Here is a 20,275-nt window from a genome sequence, read left to right on the forward strand (position 1 = left end):
AGATGATGAGTGTCGAATCCGCTCCAGTCACACCACCGCGAGCCTTCATTTGGGCTTTAATGTTTCCCTGCGAGCGCTTTGCGCTCTCACATTTCCACCCTACTCAGTCATCCGCCCCCTCGCTCGCCCGCTCGCTCACTGTCTTGTTATCTTGTTGTCAAGCATCCTTTATTCTATTTGAAGTGATTCACGTGCATTTTATTGATAAATGGTCCAGAGAAAATAACTGTATTCAGAATAACTCACAGAAGCAAACAATTCAGAGCATTTATGTATCAATATTTTGGGTAGAATGAGCCCAACAGTTCTTAAATGTGTTTTGCATTTCTGATGACACGACCGCAAATAATCATATGAGATGAATTCGACTCAGGATGATGCAATATCAAATAAAAATCCAAATATTTGGGATCAATGCAAACACAGTCATCTATACGCTATGACTGACCAGGAAAGGTGACGTATTGCTGCGCTCGATGATAGCGTGAATACTACTGCGTACGCTTCATTGAAAATAATCCGAGATCGAATGTGCTAGCCATCCATCCATTTTCTGTTCCGCTTCTCCTCACGAGGGTCGTGGGCGTGCTAGAGCCTATCCCACCAGCAGGAAAGGTACACCCTGAACTGGTTCATAGCCAATCATCCAGGCCGATTTTTGGGCCGATATTTGGTATTTTGCCGATTATCGGCATCTGTTTTTTTTTTTAGCACACTTCTCTCCCTGCTGTGCTGGTGGCCTTGCCTGCAGAAGCAGATTGGCCCGCCCACAGCACCACTTGTTTGGTTCCTCATAGCAGTGGGTAACAGCCAATCAGCTGTAAGCTGCCTGTTTGCTTTTTCACATCGAGTCACACGCACTGCGAGAGAGGAAGGTGAGGCGGCGACAGACTTTGCCGAAATTGGAATAAATGTCAGTCTTACAACTCACAACGAATTCAAAATGATTCGTAAAATATTTATATATATCTTTCAAAATTTTGACACCATTTGACCCTTTTTCTTTTTCAACAAATGATAATCGGCTTCAAATATCGGCTATCGGCCTCCATAACTACTAATAATCGGTATCGGTCCTGAAAAAAAAAAAAGAAAGCACATGGTTCCATCACTAGTTTCTAATCTCTTTCAGTACAACTCCCAAAAACGACGCGAAGGCACGGCTTACTTGGCATGCCGTTGCATCTTCCATCCTGGCTGCATTTGAGTTTGGAGACGACTTTGTAACTGGAGCTGTATCGTTTTCTTTATCCGGAGCGGCGCAGGCCTGAGCCTAAGCAGGCATTACCGTACTTTCACTTGAACTCAAGCAGGAAATGGGAGTGTTTTATAATGCAATTCACTCTGTCATGGGCACAAACACACTCTTCTCCCTGAAAAACTATCACCGGGGATGCAGTCCGAGGCTCAAGGTTACTGATGTTTCTCTGTGCGCGGGGAAATAAAATCTATATCCCGTGCATCACATCCACACAAAAGTGTAATTATTTGACACAGAGGCAATGCTTTCGAAAAGTCTGTGTGCGAGAGGAGACGCTTGAACTGTGTGCCTGCTAAATTTATCACAAGGCCGTTGGGAGTGTTGAAATGAGAACAGTGGCCTATTACTGCTAAGAAGGTGTTTTATTGAGAATACGTCGACATGCCACCCCAGGGAGAATGCTGAGGAAGAAGAAGAGTAGGGCCCCGTCGGAGCGCACGTGAGCTGTCTTGGGTGTCTCGGATACAAAATAAAAGCACCTTCTCCGCCGTTTAATTATTCAGTCTGACATATATGGGAATTGTCACTTTGAACACTTGAGGTGTCCCAGTCAATAATTTAGATGGTGCCAGGCCGGCTTAGCTGAGCTCATTGTTAGTTATTAGCTGATGCGGGCAGCGGCTTGTCGTGCTGATGCTGTGTTTAGCGCTGTTTATTTTACCAGCGTGTTTGCGGACTGGAACGCATCCCGTGAACATTCCTTCATCCTCGGCCAAAGGCTTTATGAGATGCGGTGAAACGTTGCCGTTTATCGAGGCTGGTATTCGCTGTTGACTTGATTTGATTTTCATTGCTGTTAAAATTTGTTTTAATGGCAACTCGCAACTTTTTATTAGGTTGAGATGTACTCCGGAATGAGTTATAGCTTGTCGCCAGGGTTTCACGTCAGATTGCTCTGTTGGAAAAAACCAAAATGAGACCACAAAAGACAGGCTTTCCCCACACCTTGCGCAGTTCCGGCCAGTCTCCAGTAGGTGGCAGACTTCCATTTTCTCCTCATGTCTTTGCTGCTCAGCGTCTGTTTTGAATGCTGTGACGTTTTTGCTCTCAATTATTGCTCTCATTGGGATGTCATTGATTAGATTGCCTGCTCGCGGCTTTCCCTCTTTTTTTATTTTTCTGTGTTACTAAGTGGGCTGAAGTTTTTTTAGTTAAAATAAAGCTTCAATTAATGTGAGTTAATGTTGATGAGCAAATACACTCATAAATGACATGATTGTCATCAGCTTGAAAGGTTGCTTAAGGCCCTGCATGGGAAACTGGGGAAAATAAACACACTTGCCGGAGTTGTTTATTCATTTGTTGTTGAGTTGCGTCTTTTGTTTTGGCACTGTAAACATTTCCATTGAGCAGAACAATAAAAGGGGGCTGATAACTTGGCAAGTTGACTTTCTTTCCGCGGGATAGCCATGTTTACTTATCTGTTGTTTAATTAAAGGGGCCTCTTGTCTATGGGCTTCCATTGTTTAAATAGTATGGCCAGAGTCCCAGCAGAGGTCAAAAGGTCAACTGTTTTTTTTTTTTTTTTAAGGCACCCCCCCTCTAGCACAAAGCCGCGAGTTCACCTGCAGCTCAGCCTCCAGCTCCCCCATTGTGTGTCCCCCATTTGAATTGATGATGTTTAGAGGGTTGCTTGTGATTGGTGGAGAAGGGTGTGGTTGATTGGATAGTTTTGTATCTTGTCAGCCGGGGAGTAACCTTGCGCGTGCAATCTGTCTGTATTCCGAAGAAGGTTGGAGACGCTACAGCACAACAGAGCTTGTTCTCAGCCTGCCCGCGTTGCCTCTCCCTCGCCCTCTCTCACTCTCACTCTCGCTCTCCCACTGTGAGAGAGTGTGTGTGTGTGTGTGTGTGTGTGTGTGTGTGTGTGTGTGTTTCTCTCTCTCTCTCTCTCTCTGAGTGTCGCTCTCTCTTTCCGTGGCTGCTCTATTCTCCGCTCTGCTTCACTCCACACCGCGTGGCCCGGCTTTCTGTTTACCCAACCAGCTAAATGGAGTTTGTCAGGTTTGTCAAAATGATTGAGTTCTTTGTCATAGCGAGCGTTTGTTGCTTCCAAACTTGACAATTTAATTTGACCTGGGAAAAAAAAAAGAAAAAAGCCCAAAAGGGAGCGTATTGTCTGCTTGTTGTTGACGTTGTGTCATTCTGCTGGCTTGAATGTGTCATGCAACATTTGCATGAGAGTTGAAGTGATCCTGAATTTTCTGCGAAGACGTTTTTGCTCGTGCTTTTTTGGCGAGAGAAGTCGGAGCGCGGGTGTTTAATGCAGTTGTGTCTGTTTTGGATTTCCATGAGGTTGTTTGGACTTTTTTCTTTTTCTTGGATGGAAAAGCTTGCAGACTTGTCTAAAGTGTGCATTTGACTTCTCGTGTAGTCGAAAGTACGGAACTCCTTACAAGTCAATTATAGTGCAATTTTTTTTTTTTTGCTCTCCTTTCGTCTCGCTGACTTTTCTGACAGTCGGCTAACCAGTTAAACAAGATGTGGAGCGGCTCCGAATGATGTTTTAATTATGGACGGTTCCCGGAACACAGGTGACAGATTTGCTGTCTCATCTATAATTGCTCTTGTTGTTCTTTTTAATCAAAGTATTCTGTTGGTGCTATTTTAGTTTTTTTGTTTTCTTTTGTTTGTTGCTGTGCCAAAGCTGGTAATTTTTTTTTTTTTTTGCCCGCTGTCTATTTTGTCATGACTTAATGATGGTTGGCTAGACTCTTGCTTGTTCTGTTTACTGTAAATTAAATGAACACAGTTGGTATTTAGCGGACTCACGACAGAAAACATTTGAGGCCCGTCGTGAATAGTTTTATGAAAGTTGAACTTTTGTTTTGTGTATGATTGTGATTGTCTTTGAAAATTACGCAACCGTTTAATTTTAGGAATTGTGTTCACGTTTTGAATAACCTTTGCTCCTATTTTTAAGTTTTATGCATTCTTTATTTGAGCATTTGTGGCTCAGTGGCAAAGTGTAAGAAAGAATTAAAAACAGCAGAGCAGATTGTCAGCCGGTTGAGCCGAAACGAACATCAACTGGGCAACGTGCGCCGTAACGCCGTGCAGCTGCGGCGAGACTCGCACTTTGGGAGAGCCCGAGTGCGAGCTGATTGGGCCGACAGTTTGTAATCAAAGTTGATTTATTGTTCATTAGTTGTGCATTAGCCCTTTCAGGCAGGGGCGTTATTTCTGCGGTGGCCTGTCAAGAAGAGGGGCTGCCAGCACCTGTCATTTCTTAACCACAACATTTCTCGGTTTGCTGGGATATCCTTGACAAACGCGGGCCTTTTTTTTTTTTTTTTTGCTTTTGCAGCCGAGCAAGCAGGCAGAACAGAAGAGCAGAGGCAGGGGAATTGTTGAGCAAAAAAAAAAAAAAACATGTGCTACCAGCTGCTCCTTGTTGTTCTTCCCTCACCGAGAAATGTGTAACTGCTTCAAAAAAAATTTTTTTTTTTTCATTGTGTCTTTTAATGTCACAACCGGTCTGGGAATGTGCTTCTCACGCTTAGGTGGGATGATTTATTCCCCCTTGAGTTGCGTCGTGATGTAAAGGTTCGACATCGTCGCGGAACGCTCGGAGTACAGGTGTGAACTTTTTCACCACTCAGCTTCAATATTTCAAAGAATGAAGGCGAAGGCGTTATTGACAAGTTGCACCGCCCAGGGGACAGGTTTTTTTTTTTGTTGTTGTTTTTTTTCTTAATTCCAGAAACCTGCTAACGAATAAAAACCTTTCAACATGAAAGAGTTGAGAAGCGACACGATTTGTGTTCTTCTTGTCTGCCGTCATGGAAACGAGGATTAGGTGTCCTTTGCTGGATAATATAAACAATCAGCACGAGGATGTCAACCATTGTCTTTTGACTAGAGTTTCATTTGAAAGGGATTCACAGGGCGGCATCTTAATTAAATCTCAATTGAGTGAAATAATGCGTCTGAAAGACGTGCCGTTGCATAACCGTGGAGAGCTTCGAAACCAACGAGGAGATGCGTGCACTTCACACCCAAAGATGATGCGGCGTCGTCTGGGAAAGATAAAATACGCAAATAGTGATTTATGTCATTATTATTTTTTTTAAAATATTTTCCCGTTGTGGAATATAAATGTGGAGGTGTGGCACACGTTTGCGAGCGAGTTCCATCGAAACAGAATGGGAGGAAATTTTTTTTTTTTTTAATGTTTTTCTCCTTTAATGAATTTGTTATTTTTTTGATTTAGTCAATCTGCTTGTCCCTGAAATGAGTAAATACAACTTCAATGAGTGCATTTTTTTTAAAAGAAATGGTTATCTTAGATGACTGCAGTGCTATCAAGCATTTTCATAGTGTGTGTGTGTGTGTGGGGGGGGGGGGGGGGTGTGTGTGTGTGGGGGGGGTGTCGGGTGGCCTGCGTGCACCCCGTCATCAGCAGTGGCGAGAAGCAGGGTGAGGCACACGTCTCAGCTGTTGTTGGGATGAGCTCACCCGCTTTGACGAGTAGTAGTAGTGCGTTTGTTTAAGTCTAACGGTAGGACCTGCCGAAAAAAAAAAAAACAAAAAAAAAATTAAAAATAAATAAATTAAAAAAGTGGAGAATTTAGTGAGTCCAAAACCTGTTTTATTTTTCTGCAGTTGCTTCGTCACCATTAACATCTTAAATGTTGAATATTTTCTGGGCTGACTTAAAAATGTATAATTCACATTTTGAATTGTTTGCCACGGTGACCACAGCGGTGAGAAATTAAGATTTAAAAAGTCACCTCTTCTTCTCACCCCTTGTTTGTTTATTGGTTTTTTTTAGCCGAACGGCATGTGAAATGTGTGTGACCGCTCTCATGAGTACTGCGTAGTAATGTGTACCTTGTCTCTCATTTTTGATCCGATTATTTCCCTTTGTGTCAAAAAAAAAAAAAAAAAAAAATCCCCCGCCTTCTCCTCTCGTCTTTTCCACCACCACTAGTTGACCTCTCACTTTTGATTGGACGGAGGCTCTTCATTAACTCAAAATCACTGACTCCTGTCGTTGTGAGCAGTTGAGCTCTTTTTTACTTTTTGTATTTTTTTGTCATGTGAGTCCTAGAAAACAGCGGCACATAAAATTGCGTCCTCCGAAATATTTGGACTCTACATGTCAATCTGACATGACGAAATAATTTTCCTAATGCGACATATTTTTGGAAGTTGGCCCTCGCCGTGTACATGGATATGAGTGTGTCTATTTGTCCAGCGGGCCTGGACTTCGTCATTCCACCGCCTCTGTCGGTCTGCAGCTGTGCGAGAATGTTTAAGCTTTTAAATGTTTACGTCACCTGTCGAGTGCCGCACCTTTTCCAAATTCATAAACGACAGCTATTTCAACGTCCTCGACACTCTCGTATTTGTGAGTCGATTACAGCCCAGTGCCATCTTTAGATGGATTTTTTTTTTTTTTTATAATAAATCACGTCGATGATTCCGAGAGATAACAGAGAGCGCCATATGGGAGTACTCGTGTTTGCGTTAAACGGGAACGATAGAGAGGCCAGGGCAATATTTTGTCGTTCAAGTGCTCCCTCCTCCCATCCCGTCCCGTTTCGGGCAGATTTGCACTCCTTCGGCTCAGGATTAAATGGTAGTAGTTACATTGATCAATAGGTTAAGAAGCGTCCAAATCTCTGCGGCTGCTAATGACCTCAGTCGTATATCGGTAATAAATAGGTCATAAAAACGGGAGTCGGTAATAGACGGTTGTTGGGCTGTTGCTCGGAGAAAGCGAAAATATCTGCAGGTGCTGGAAATCACGATGAAATGTAAAGCAAGGTGGGAAGAAATAAAGCGGAAAGAATTCAGCGTCATCTCCCGATGAAATTTGTAGTTCCCGCTTTGGAGAGGGGCTTGTGTGTAAAAAAAAAACTCATTGTGATATTTAAAAACAAACGGTGTTGCTTAAAAAGACGCCCGTTCATGAAATGATTCACTGGGTTTGCGGCGAGCATGAAGAGCGGATTGAATATCAATTCCGTTCACATCGCATGATGTCAGAAAAAATTGGGCCGCCTGCTTGACCTTCAGAATAGTTCATAAAAATTTGTGATGCCAGGAGAAAAAAAGACCTTGTAAGAAAATGACTGTGAAATTAGAGAATTAGAAGAAAGGGGGGGGCGATGTAGGAGGGGTGGGGGGGGGCGGGGGGTTTCTATGCAGATGACAGGACAAGTCATGTGCAAAAACTCGAGATGAACTGCGGAGGAAGATGCAATGAGGAGGTGGGGGATTAATCTGGCGTTTTCCCCCCTCGGCTCGAAAATACGGAAAGCGAATTGCATTCAGGCGCTTGCAGGTTTGACAAACGCGGCTTACTCGTTTGCCAAAAAAAAAAAAAAAAAAGCCGCACCTGTTTGACATTGCCGGACAAACTTCAAATGTTTTGCGTCGGCCTTTTTCCCGATAACCTCCCATCAAAAATGTCCCCTCGCAAACGTGATGCGAAAATTGCAAATGGTATCTTCATCTTCAGCGTGACGTTCCGATCGCGTTTGAGTGACCTTGACGGTCGCGTGCCTGACATTCTGAACAAAAACGTGAATCATTTCGAGAGAAAAAAATCTCTCGTTCAGATGTCAAGGAAAGGCGTTTGACATGGCAGTGTGGAGATATCCGCAGAGTTTCCTGCGACTCAGGCGCAATTAAGGCACCCTGACAACTGTGGGGGCCTTTTTAGTGTCACAACAAATCAGCGGCTTTGAAGAGCCGCGCACTCGCACCTCTCGAGAGTTTGTTGGAGGTCCGCGTCTCTCGTGAGGCCCGGCTCCTCCTCGTCCTCCTCCTCCTCGGGGCGCTCCACATTGTCACAATCGTAGATCAATGTTGACGGCAACCCGAATGAAATGATCTCACATGGCATGTCCTGCGTGCGGAACGGGTTTGGCGAGCTCAGGTGGGGCGAATTGGTCGGATTTGAGAAATGGCCGAGGTGGCGCCGCGAGTGTGCGAGATAAACGGATGTTGCTGCATTTTTTTTATCCATCGACTCTGCAGGCTTTAGTTTTCTCTTTCGTTAAAGGGGGGCGTGGCAAAATATTGTTGCAGAGGAGTGTTGCGTTCACACCCACGCCGAAGCAAACGGCCGTGCAAAAACAGTTTTTATTGGCTGTGTCTCAACGTTTTCATTTTTTTGTTGGACATCTTGTCGCTGACCCAGCGTTTTTTTTTTTTTTTTTTTTCTGTGCAGGTTCCAGTGTCAGCGGCTATGATGACACCTCAAGTGATAACTCCTCAGCAAATGCAGCAGATCCTTCAACAGCAAGTCCTGAGCCCTCAGCAGCTCCAGGTTCTTCTCCAGCAGCAGCAGGCCCTCATGTTACAGCAGGTAAAAAAAAAAATCGGTTTGACGCAGGTGTTCTCACACACGGGAAATTTTTTGGAGTCTCACCATATCTCATAACATGTCTCTTGTCTTTTCTGCAGCAGCAGCTCCAAGATTTCTACAAGAAGCAGCAGGAACAGCTCCACCTCCAGCTCCTCCAGCAGCATGGAGGCAGCAAGCAGAATAAAGAGGTAGACGGACGACATCCAAAGCATTTGAGCAGAAAAAGAGCATGCAAGACGTGTGCGCTCCCTCCCTCAAAGCCGGATTGTGGTTGAAGCACAGAAATCGGGCGGGGGGGGGGGGATCAAGTCAAGTCCACCCATGCCTCTGATTTGTACGTCAGACACTCTGGTTGAATGACGGTGTTGTACACCATCGGTCCCCAACCACAGGCCCACGGCCCGTTAGTGGTCCGTGGGCCACTTTGGACCGGCCCGCCCAGATGAGAGAAAACACATGTAGCACTTCCAATTTAGTCGTTATTCGAGGCTGAAAAATAATTTAGAAAAAATATGCTAATCGTCTTGTTCGCATTACGCGAAACCCACAAGCTAGCAAAATGAGTACGACGACGCAAAAGTTATTGACTTGTATGAAGCGATCCGCGGCAGGAAAAAAAAAATATATATCGGGGACCACAGATGACTTTGTTGGCTTGGGCTGATATTTTCCTGGCTTTTCAATCAGTCATAAACAAGTGTACTACCCAACAACGACACGTGCGCTCCTGAGAGTCGTGAGCAGGACATAATGAAAGGCAGAGGTTTGGGGGGGGGGGGGGGGGGGACAAGAACACGGCGCATATAAATCTGAGAGGCTTTTCTTGGTAATTAACATGGAAATGGCAGCGGATGAGAAGGCATGTAATTGTGAGATATCAGTGCAGCGAGCGCTCCCAGCTTTGTTGTCAGTGTTGAGGTTTTTATTCCCCCCCCCCCCATCTTTCTCGTTTGCACTCTTCTGCCCCCCCCCACACCGAGTACAGCGGGGCATGCTCGTAGGCAGCGGCTTAATGCGTGCTAATGATTGGCGGATACGGGCATCGCGATGGACAAAGCAAATTATTGTGCGGTCAGAAGAAGTTCAAAGACAATCAGGGAATTTTCACTCGTCCCCGTCGAGTTTGCGAGCGGAGAGGAAGCTCGCAAAAAAAAAAAAAAAGAGGGAGCGCGCGTTGAAAGCAGGCACAGCCACGCGTGCTCGCGCTCACGTGCGCGCGTGCTGTCAAAGCTCCCGGCTTCAAAGTCGGAGCTCCCTAATTAATAAACTGTGGGCTTCAGTTTGGACAAGTTGCGCCGTGATGCTCCCATAAATCAACATGACAGCACAGCTCCTCGGCCTCAGATAGGGCCTGTCACCAAGTCGCATCTGATGTAAACACAAGAGGAGCAAGTGAGAGAAAAAAAAGAAAAGGGGGTGGAGGCGGCAACCAGGGGGCAATTGATCACTTGAATGGAGCACCAGAATAGAAAAAAAAAAAAAGAACTTTTGAAGCATATTATGTATGATCACAGGAAATAGATGCAACCCCGTGAGGCTTTCCCTCTCTGTTGTCTCTTTCCCTCTGCGCTCTTTTTTTTTTTTTGTCTGTGGCATTTCTCGAAGCCATCAAAAGACAGAATAAGAATTATGCGGTGACTCCCTAGTGGCTGCCAGACAATAACCCCCTGTTGTTGCTTTGTGCCCCCTTTTTTTATTTTATTTTAAAGACATCGAAATTTCGTTTTTCAAAGATCTTTAACTTTATATTTGAAGCGGCACAATAAAGGCCTGCCAGTGCCACTCTTTATCATTTGTCAGGAACGATATTTTTCTCTCCCTTGTGCCACTTCTTGTTAACCTCTTATTTGGTCTGTTGCTTCGGGTGGTTTTTATGTGTCTGCATGCTGGGAGTACGCGGAGACCCCCCCCCCCGCCCCCCCCCCCAGAAGATAAAACATGCAACGAGGGGAGAGAGTTAAATTAATTTGCTCTACTCAATGTTTTGTTCTCTCCCTTTTCTTTTTTTTTTTTTTAAGAAAAGCCAACTTCTATTTATTACGAGTTTTGATGAAAGGCGTCGTTCCCTGTGAACTACCACCCCCGTAGCACTTTTCTTTGGATCAGACTGTCAGTGAGGAAGTAGCAGAGGGCAAATGACTAAAGAAACAAGAAAGTTCTCTCGCTCGCTCAAGCACCTTTCAATTAAACATGCAGATCACAGAAAATGGCAGTCCGTCCTTCTCTCCCGAACCCTCTCTGGGACCCTTGTCATGTGGTTCTCGTCTCATCTTTTTCAATCGGATCGCACATTTCATCAGTGAGCGACTCTTTTTCACCTATGAGCTCCGCTTTGCTTTGTGAACGCGCCTTTTTTGCGATAGTTGACCCAATGAGAGGACATTTTTTTATGTCATTTTAGCCAAACAAAGTCCCAAAGGTCGCGGGGTCAAGAGCGGCTTTCCACAGTCGTCTTATCCGCCTTTTATTTCCGAGCTGCTAACAAGTGACGTGGCAGCTGCTTACCACGAGACTCTTTTTTTTTTTTTAATGCACTCAATTGTGAGAAGTAAACAAAAGTGTGATGTATCCTGTTAGCTAACTGGGTGCGGTACACAGCTTGGCACAGGTTTTAGTGCCCCCCCTTCTCTCCTCCCCTTTGCTCCAGGGCTGGACAATTATGTAAAAAAAAATAAATAAATAACAATTATAATTTTTTTTATTGGTATTGAAATAAAAATGAGTGAAAACAAATATTCACTTCCCCTCAAAACTACCTTCAGACAAACCCCACGTCCATTCATTCCTGCACATAAAAGACTTTATTATTTTTTTGGGGTCAAGTATAAAATCAATGTAAATATAAATATCAAATATGACGTGTAATTGGAGCCTCATTCTGCACCACCAATCACGGCTTACCTTCCTTTCTGACACTGAGCCATGATTGAGCAACTGTGATGTCATTTTCAGTCGACTGCAAGTGGCAAAATGTCCGCCCGTGGGGTTGCTAAAAACCGGATGGCAAACGCAATATTCATCACAAAGTCGTGTTTAGACTTGGGAGGCTAACAGTATAATAATGTACGCAACAATTTTGAGGTGGACTCCCCCTTTAAGATTTTTACAAATAATGGCATTGCAAGTTTTTTTCTCTTGTTTTCAATTGAAGCAATTTTTTGTAGATTTTAAAAAGAGCTTTGAACATTACCACTGTCCCTTTAGGCTTCAATGAGCGCATTTTCTAAACGCACGCACGTATATCTTCAGCAGCAGGTGTCGGCACAGCAGTTGGCCTTCCAGCAGCAGCTCCTTCAGGTCCAGCAGGTCCAGCAGCAACATCTGCTCAATCTTCAGAGGCAAGGGCTGCTCACCATTCAGCCTGGACAAACGGGCCTGCCGCTGCAGTCACTCACGCACGGTCAGTACACTTCATCGAGACAACCTAAAAAAAAAAGTATATCAAATAAAAAGTTGTATGCATGGTTGAGGAATTTATGGATTGCATGCATTCATTTTATTTTCTCTGAAGCTATTTGTTCGTGGCTTATGTACTTGAAAGCATGTCGCCGCTGATTGCGCAATAACATGGCCGCCAACAGTAGTGAGGAGCAGCTTTCCAAAAGCAAGTTGTCGTGCTGTTTTTCAAAAACCAAAATTGAATTCCCGCTAAGAAATAAATCTCTATTTTGTATTTCTTAATGATACGTAACCTGAATGGAAATGAACTTCCAAGCCACGTCCAAACAAAACTACAAGCAGCCGCATTTGGATTCGTCCTTCTTAAAGTGTCGCCATGTTTGCTTGTCCGGGAGCCACCACGTCTGTTTGGCCAACACGTTTTTGGCGTCTTTATTGATTCTTTTCTTATTTGTTAAGGAGTGGTGGCCTTGTGACAAAAGACGCCGTCGTAAGGGTTTCGGAACATGACATTGGCTATTCATTCCCAGCGAAGACAAACACTTTTGAAATAACAAGATAAGGGTGATTAAAAACAGGAGGGTTCGCAGGCGCTTAGGTAATAGGCACACACAAACACGTTTGTACAGTGGTGTTATTGTTTGGACTGGGTATGGAATCACTCATCCGCTTGCAGGCAATTGCCGCGGGCACAGGCGTGGAGCGCTGCAGTGTTGAGTGTGCTTTGCAGAATTGCTTTGTGTCAGATGTCTGGCAAACAAACACACACCCTTTGAGTAAAGCGTTATACGGCTGATTTGGCCCCATACTGTACTTTTAGGAGCTTTTGCAACAGTCCCATCCTGTTTAAACACTTTGTCATCGTCGCAGAAACGAATGCCACGCAGCCCGGGGGGTGTGTGTGTGTGTGTGTGCGCGCGAGAGTGTGCTTCGTTGGTATTTGTATTTATAAATTCCTTCAAAGTTGTGTACTTTTATTCCACATTTGGTTTTACCACATTTATCTTAAAAATGATTGTCAAGCCCGTCTTGATTTTGCCGTACTTGCAAACTTTGTCATGATGCCGTTGCAATTTTGTCAGTGACTGCCGATTTATTTATTTTTTTCTCCATTTGGGATAAAAATTCCAATGCCATTTATTCTTCAAATTAATTATATGTAAGTTTTGTCGGCTAAAGTACTCTGTAAAAATTGCATTGGAAACTTTAAGAAAAAAAATAAATTAATTGAGAAAAAAAAAAACTTAAAGTCAATAAAATGATCTGCAATCAAAACAAGAAAATTTTACTTGCGCAAAATTTTGAAAAATAAGAAAATAATACTTATCCTCAGCAGTCTTGAAATTTGTATTTTGATACTAAAAACAAGTAATGTGATTTTTCAAGCTGTGACATTTTGAACTATGTTCTTCAAATAAAGTCCACATGGGAAGGCCGAAGCCCGAGATCGTCCTCCTCTGCGCCTCCGACAGCTGTTACGCGACTTAAGCTAGTGTTTCGGCTCCCCGTTTGTCTTCCTATTCGACACATTTTCTGCTTGACTGTTTGAAGTTATTGATGACCTTTGTGTTTTCCACATCACTTAACTCTTTCACGCCTCGGTGGGCTTGGCCTATGGTGCTGTGATCTAATCTGCAATACTCGCCTTGCGTTTAGCGGCGCGTCGTCGCAAGTGATGACTTGATCGGCTCCATCCGGGCTCCAGTGATCATGGATTCAAACTCAGGCGGAATGAATTGGCACGGTTGTCTTCCTCTTCCTTTGCTCATTATAATATGTTGCGATTAATACAGTCGGGGTTTTTTTTTTTTGTAAGACGAGAACTATTCATTGGGCCAAATCATTCATACCCTATCCACATTCTGAGGTAATTGCCTCAGAGCGATTGTTTCTGAAGGTTGAGCAGGTGTTGCCATTTTATTTTATTTTATGTTATTTTGTTTTATTTTATTTTATTTTATTTTATTTTATTTAGTTTTATTTTATTTTATTTTATTTAGTTTTATTTTATTTTATTTTATTTAGTTTTATTTTATTTTATTTTATTTAGTTTTATTTTATTTTATGTTATTTTATTTTATTTTATTTTATTTTATTTTGTTTTGATTTTATTTATTTATTTATTTATTTTTGAATGATGCAGAAAAGTGGCAAAAGTGCAAACAAGTGTAAAATCTTATTGAAAGAGATACCACGAACAAATATTTGCTATTGTCTTTCTCATTGCTGGAAATGTATTCCGTAGTTGATCAAAATGCTTTCGATTTTGCTCAAAGTCTCCGGGGTCTTTTACTCTGATGCAAAAGATTGTTTCCTCCAAATTGTCCAATCGGAGTCATGGGTAGCTCTCAAAATGAAAAAAACTCAAAATTAATAATAATACATGTTTAATTGCACATCTTTCTCGTCTCACTTCCATCAAATAATTCACCAAATAATAATTCTCTTGAACTGAGTTTGGCCAGTCGATAAATAATTTGGGATTAAACTCTAGAACCACAAAAAAAAAAAAAAAAGCTCGAATAGTGTTAAAGCTTTTGTTTATCTTAATGTGTTTTATATTAGTTTTATGCATCATCTGTTTCCCCGAAAAGATATAATTAATGCCCCCCCCACCCCCAATTGGTTGTTGAAATTTAGCGTAAGCCTGTAAGATAACAAATTGGAGTCAAACACAATTTGGGATGGCATCGTCCGTTATGATCCCCTTTCGGTCGCCGTCAATTCTTTTGACAGTAATGTTCAAAGTCCTGGAAGCTGTTAGACGATATCTGTTATAAATTAGAACAATTTGCTGGGGAGCATATAAGCTACCGTCCCACCCCGCCCCCACCTCTCGCCGTCACCGCACACACACACATTTTCACACACGCGTCCTCTTGACCCGATAAGAGAGTTTCCAGTTGTTTTGCGCTCGCATCGCTGAAGGCTTGAATATGTGTTTAAATGCAAAACACACACACACACACACCGTGGCCAAAATGGCCCGGCGCCCCCTGTGAGGTTGCGCCGCGAACGCGAACATCATTTACGTTGTCTCCGAGAGGCCGGTGGGACGGTGACAAGACAAATTTGCCGCTAATATGAAAGCAAAGAATGTGGCCGGCCACGACGTGCCCGCGGAGCATCGGCACATCAGGGACGGCGGCCGACCTGTCAGTGATGGATACATCCGGCCGTAGGTTACTAGTAATAGTTCCTGCAGCGAGAAGCAGGACATATTTCAAGCCTTGGGGTGCATATCAGCAGGCCGGTGATTACTGCAACATAAACACGAGTGCACTAAGGTCCCAGCCTGACGGAACAATAAACTAATAGCAATGTCACCGTCCCCCCCCCTCGCCCCTCCGACACTGTGTGCGAGGAGTAACAGCCCGGTTTAAAGCGTCTCGAGCACTCGGGGGGGGGGGGGGCATTTTTTATTTCGAGGATGATGGCCTGCAACTGATGTCATTATGAACCTTAAATCAACTTTCTGCTTGCTTGAACATGGTCACCTGGGTACGAGGGGGGGGTGGCGGGGACAAGGACAGGAAGAGGTTGAAGTGCCCGGCCCGTCTCCGTGCCAGAGCTACCTGCCGGGGGTAAAATTGAGTTGGGAGGCCGGTGATCTATCAAGTGTCCCAACAACATACATTTTTTACGTGCTTGTCTGTATTCCGCCGTCATCGTAATGAGCGCAATAGTTGTGTTGAAAAATGGAAAGCGGAAAGATAAACCAATCCGCCGTTGGAAAGGCGGGCAAACTGCCCGACCGAGAAAGAGGATTTCACGGATCGATGTTATTACGTGGAATCCGATGGCCACATCTGCAAAAAAAAAAAAAAGCAACTCGATTGTTCAAACGTTTAAAAATGTGCTCAGGGAAATGTGTGTAATGGCATTTTAATGTCATTTACGGGAAACGGGTTTTAAGGTGCCATCAAATCGGTGAGAGGTGAGAGTGAGAAATAAAAGAGACGAGATGTAGAAAGAGACACCTTTGTCGCACTCTGTTAGCTTTCTCATCAGCCTCCGCCGTCCGTCGCGCTTTCGCCGGAGTAAACAGTCGTGTCGGGGTCACCGGGACTGCTCGGTAATTGAGCCGGTGTGGGCCGCCTTGTCAAGCACATCGGCTAAAAATACATCGCCCACTGTCACCGGGCACCCAGTCGGGGGGGGGGATGATTGTTCCTGCTGTCTAAGTGCAGGACACGAGCATCAACAGTGACCTTCTCAAAAAGAAAAAAAAAAAAAACAAAAGAAACTTTTGCCTCAGTTAGTTTTATAACGCGAAAAGCTCAATGGGAACATTGAGCGTTGTAATCGTGAATCGGCAAGCAAACGATTTGCATGCTAAAAGCGCCGGCAATATTCAACATGTTTTGCCTGTCATGGGCGTGCACTTGGATTAGAAGTCAGCAAGGCGTTGAAGGCAATAAGGGAAAACACATGCGAGCGAGCGCGTTGAAATCGTTGAATGAGGGAAGACACTCCTTGGAACGTGGAAAGGTTATTGATATGTCCCGCAATCATTTCCGGCTCTTTGATATGCAAACGATCTAGTGTGAATTGCGAGCAATCCTATCAGACTCATTTCACACTTCTTAGCCCCTCGCGTCTCTCTGGAGTCCTCCGCCTCATTAGGCCAATGTTCTCCATTACCGGCGTAATTAAAATCTTTCGTCGCTTATCAAATGAAAAATATTCTTTTGCTGATCGGACTGAGATCTTCACCTCACATTTATTTTCCACAACAGGAATAAATGAAGACCAAGCATTTTGCATACAATGTCTTACAATTTGGTGCTTGAAAGGAGCACTTCTCATATCGGTCGAGCTGCTGATGAGAAATGGGAGGGAGGAGGGCGGGGGGGGGGGAATTCGGAGACTATAAACGCGAGTAGATAAGCACGTGCAAATCAGCTTTCATTTAACACTGCTCATTTTGAGAATGGCTTTAATTAATTGTAATGTTAAGTGAGTGCCATTTTTTTTTACTTTGGCAAACTGGATTGGAAGACCCATACTTGCCGTCACATTTATTGTTATTTTTTTATTAGATTTTTTTTTTTATTAATTAATTAATTTATTTATTTAGTTTTTAAGCTTGATTTCAGTTTTGTGCAGTAACAAAAATGACCATTTTTTTTTTATTTAGTGAAAACACAAAAAGGATCCAAAAACTTAGATAATTATATTATTTAAATTTCACGGCTTAAATGAAGCATGTAGCTGTTTGTAACACACGCATTATGATGACATGTTAAAGCAAAAATAAATAAATAAATAAAAATATACCCTACTTTCTGGACGATGAATTGCTATGTTTTCATCGATTTTGAACCATGCGCCTAATACAACGGTGCAGCTTTTCTGTGTTTTTTTTCCTTTCACCACTAGGGGCGCTCTATAGTTCAGAAAATATGCAATTTTTTTTTTTTTTGGGGGGGGGGCTCTGTTCTGTTTTAATTCGCAAAGTTGTTGCCGTGTTAAAAGTCACTGTTTTAACAATCTGTTGATGTACCTTGATGTGCATTCCCAGTACGAAATTGTTCTGTACATGCAGTAAAAACTCATTTTTGTCAACATTGAAAACTGCATCTTAAACAGTCTTTTTTTTTGTGTGTGTGTTTTCCCAAATGGAGTTGCTGCGGCTTATATACGGGTGCACCTTATAGTCCAGAAAATGCGAGGGTTGCAAACTATATACTGCACTGACTAAGAAAATGTCAAAAACTGGATTATGTCTTCTTATCCAAACTCGTGACCACCCGGGTTGCATGTTTGCAGAAACACACGCACACTTTCGATGTGTTGTCAACACACCAACAATGTCATCTGTCTGCAAGGGATTTATTTTTATTTTTTTTCAAAGCGGCGCTTTGCTAGCTTCAGTGTGCTTGACTTGTTAAATGAGGTTTAAGTCTTCTGTGTCAATTGGAGGCGGTGCAGAGCTTTAAGTATTTTGCACATTAATGCGCTTTTGAGAATATTACCCCAGGGTCCTGTTTCTCAAAGAGGCAGGCGGCAGCGGCGGGGGGCGGGGGGGGTTGTTTTCTAGTGTTGCTGTTGTAAACTTATTGTTGTGTGCGCGCTACACAAAAATGACGGCCATTATTCAGATTTCATGCCTTGTCTGAATGTTAATTATTTTACTCTGGGCATGAAATTTGCGTGAGTGCAAGGGATTTGTGTACACAAACATGATCCAGATGACAGGAGAATTGGGAAGGGGGGGGGGTGGTGGGAAGTACTTGCTTGAGATTCTAATTAATACGCTGTTTTGTTTACAGACAAATGATTGAATTAAATGGCGGAGGAGAGAGTTGGATTAGCTGCTAATTGATTTTATGATCCAATTTGTTTGTTCCAGGCATGATTCCTGCCGAGTTGCAACAGCTATGGAAGGAGGTGACAAATGCTCACGTGAAAGAGGAGCACAACGGCCACCGGGGTCTCGATCTGTCCTCGCCGGCACCGCCAAAGAACCCTCTCCACAACCAGCACCCCCCCACCAATGGGCAGTACATCAGTCATAAGAGAGAAGTGTAAGCCCCGCCTTTTTGTCTGCCTCTTCGGAAATCATCTCCATGCACCAAATAATAAAAATAAAAAAAGCCTTTGCCAAAGCTATTTAATTATGACTGACATCATCAGAAAGATATAAAATGTCACCAAAATACTGAAAACAACTCAGTATGACGTATTGCAATTGTTCACGCAAAAATCAATGAAGAAAACCTCTTGGTATCATCCAGTGCAGAATTTTGTAATGATTGTCTGCGTCAAGGCAGAAATATTTGATATTGTCTTACTATTAGTTGTAGGGCTGGCAATGGATTAAAATTTCCAAAATGGATTCGATTCGATACACAAGGGCCCGATTTGATTGGATTTTCGATTCAATTCAGGATTTCCCTCCGTAACAATTTTGCTTTCCTATGGAAGGCATTCTCAGAGGAACCAATGCTGCAATAAGTACAAACTGCTCGCTGTCACTCGGTGCATTAGTAAAAATATGAATATTTACATTAAAAATTCAAGACAACGCAGTACATTTATGGGGGAAGAGATGTTTGTTAAAAGTCTCGATATATGGTTTTATGATATTGATATCGGGTAAGGAAAAAGAAAATCAATTCAAATAGATTTTTTTCGATATTTATTTATTTATTAAACCCAGCCCTAATTTGTCGTGCTGAAAGCGTCCATTGGACGTACATTATCCATCCCTCTTTACAAATGCAGATTGTTTGATATAACCTTCATATCATTGAGTGGCCCGTGATTGTATATTTCAAAGTGAGGACACATTCGGCATTGTCGGAGAGCTCTTATAATGTTTTTTTTTACATTTTTCTCATTAAGTCGCAAAATCTTCCAGGGCCTCGGCAAATTCCAACGTCCACGCAGGCATTGCGGTGTTTATAATTAATGTATGTTTCATTTAATATTTCACAAGTGTTAATGAGGAGGTCAAGTCTGCCTTTCTGTCACTCAGATTGCCTTGACTCGAGAACATTACAGCACATTAGCAGCATCTCGGAAGGTGAAACACACGAGGTGAAGTTCTTTCTTGCTGAGATTGTTAATGGTGAAGGCACCAAAACAAGCGGCTCTAAACTGAAAAAAAAATCATCAAAAAAGTGGGCATGTTATGTTTTCAAATTCAAGGGAGATCATCCGTGTGTTCCTGTCGTAAGGAAGGGAGAAAAAAAACAATTTGGCATCTTTCGCGTGCTTGTTTTCTTGCACTGCCTGCTGATCTTATGAACTGCTAGCGAGGAGCCTGCAGGCATCATGAGCCCACTTTGTCGCGTCTGATTCAAACCGATGCGTCATTAAGAAAGTCATGCAAAAAAAAAAAATATTTATCACTTTGTAGGCGAAAAGCAGCGCATGTGCGTGAAGGTGAGACGCATCCTTCCCTTCCCGGGCCTTCATTTCGTGTTCGTCGTATAGTAGACCGTGCGCGGGCGCGGGTGTGCGTGCACGTGCGCGTGCGCCATTGAAGCAACGCGCACGGGCGGTTATTGACTCGCTGACTCCATCACACATGGTCACAAGTGAGCAAACAAGGTGAGCATCAGCGGCAGAAAAAAAAAAAAAACCATTTGCCCGCGCCGAGCATCGAAGACGACGCGGCGCTCGAGCTGGCAAGCGCTGACTGTCAGAGATTAAAGAAGATGTCAGCAGCCGTTTAGCGCCGGAGCTTAGGTGAAGACGGCGTTCTCAGATGGAATATTTTCACGACGAGTCAAGTCGTCATCGTATCGTAGATCTGTCAGGAAAACCAAGCATGTGTCGCCGAT

The 20,275-nt window shown here is 43.3% G+C and overlaps 1 protein-coding gene across 10 annotated transcripts in view; it reads left to right on the forward strand.

The window, feature by feature from the left end:
* Positions 1–20,275, forward strand: part of foxp1b (forkhead box P1b) — a 116,487-nt gene that overhangs the window by 75,798 nt on the left and 20,414 nt on the right. For 5 of the 10 annotated variants that reach the window (XM_088309303.1, XM_088309304.1, XM_088309305.1 and 2 more), the window contains 4 exons: positions 8,445–8,582; positions 8,681–8,770; positions 11,829–11,982; positions 18,337–18,511. In XM_088309303.1, coding sequence (XP_088165429.1) covers positions 8,445–8,582; positions 8,681–8,770; positions 11,829–11,982; positions 18,337–18,511 — 557 coding nt within the window. Of the gene's footprint in view, positions 1–3,067; positions 3,266–3,492; positions 3,796–8,444; positions 8,583–8,680; positions 8,771–11,828; positions 11,983–18,336; positions 18,512–20,275 lie in introns of those variants that run through there. The other 5 variants (XM_088309307.1, XM_088309312.1, XM_088309310.1 and 2 more) reach the window with 4 other exon arrangements.

This window comes from Idiotropiscis lumnitzeri, chromosome 11 (genome assembly GCF_059441095.1).
Source record: "Idiotropiscis lumnitzeri isolate Australia: NSW breed Sydney's pygmy pipehorse chromosome 11, RoL_Ilum_1.0, whole genome shotgun sequence".
NCBI classification, from domain to species: domain Eukaryota; kingdom Metazoa; phylum Chordata; class Actinopteri; order Syngnathiformes; family Syngnathidae; genus Idiotropiscis; species Idiotropiscis lumnitzeri.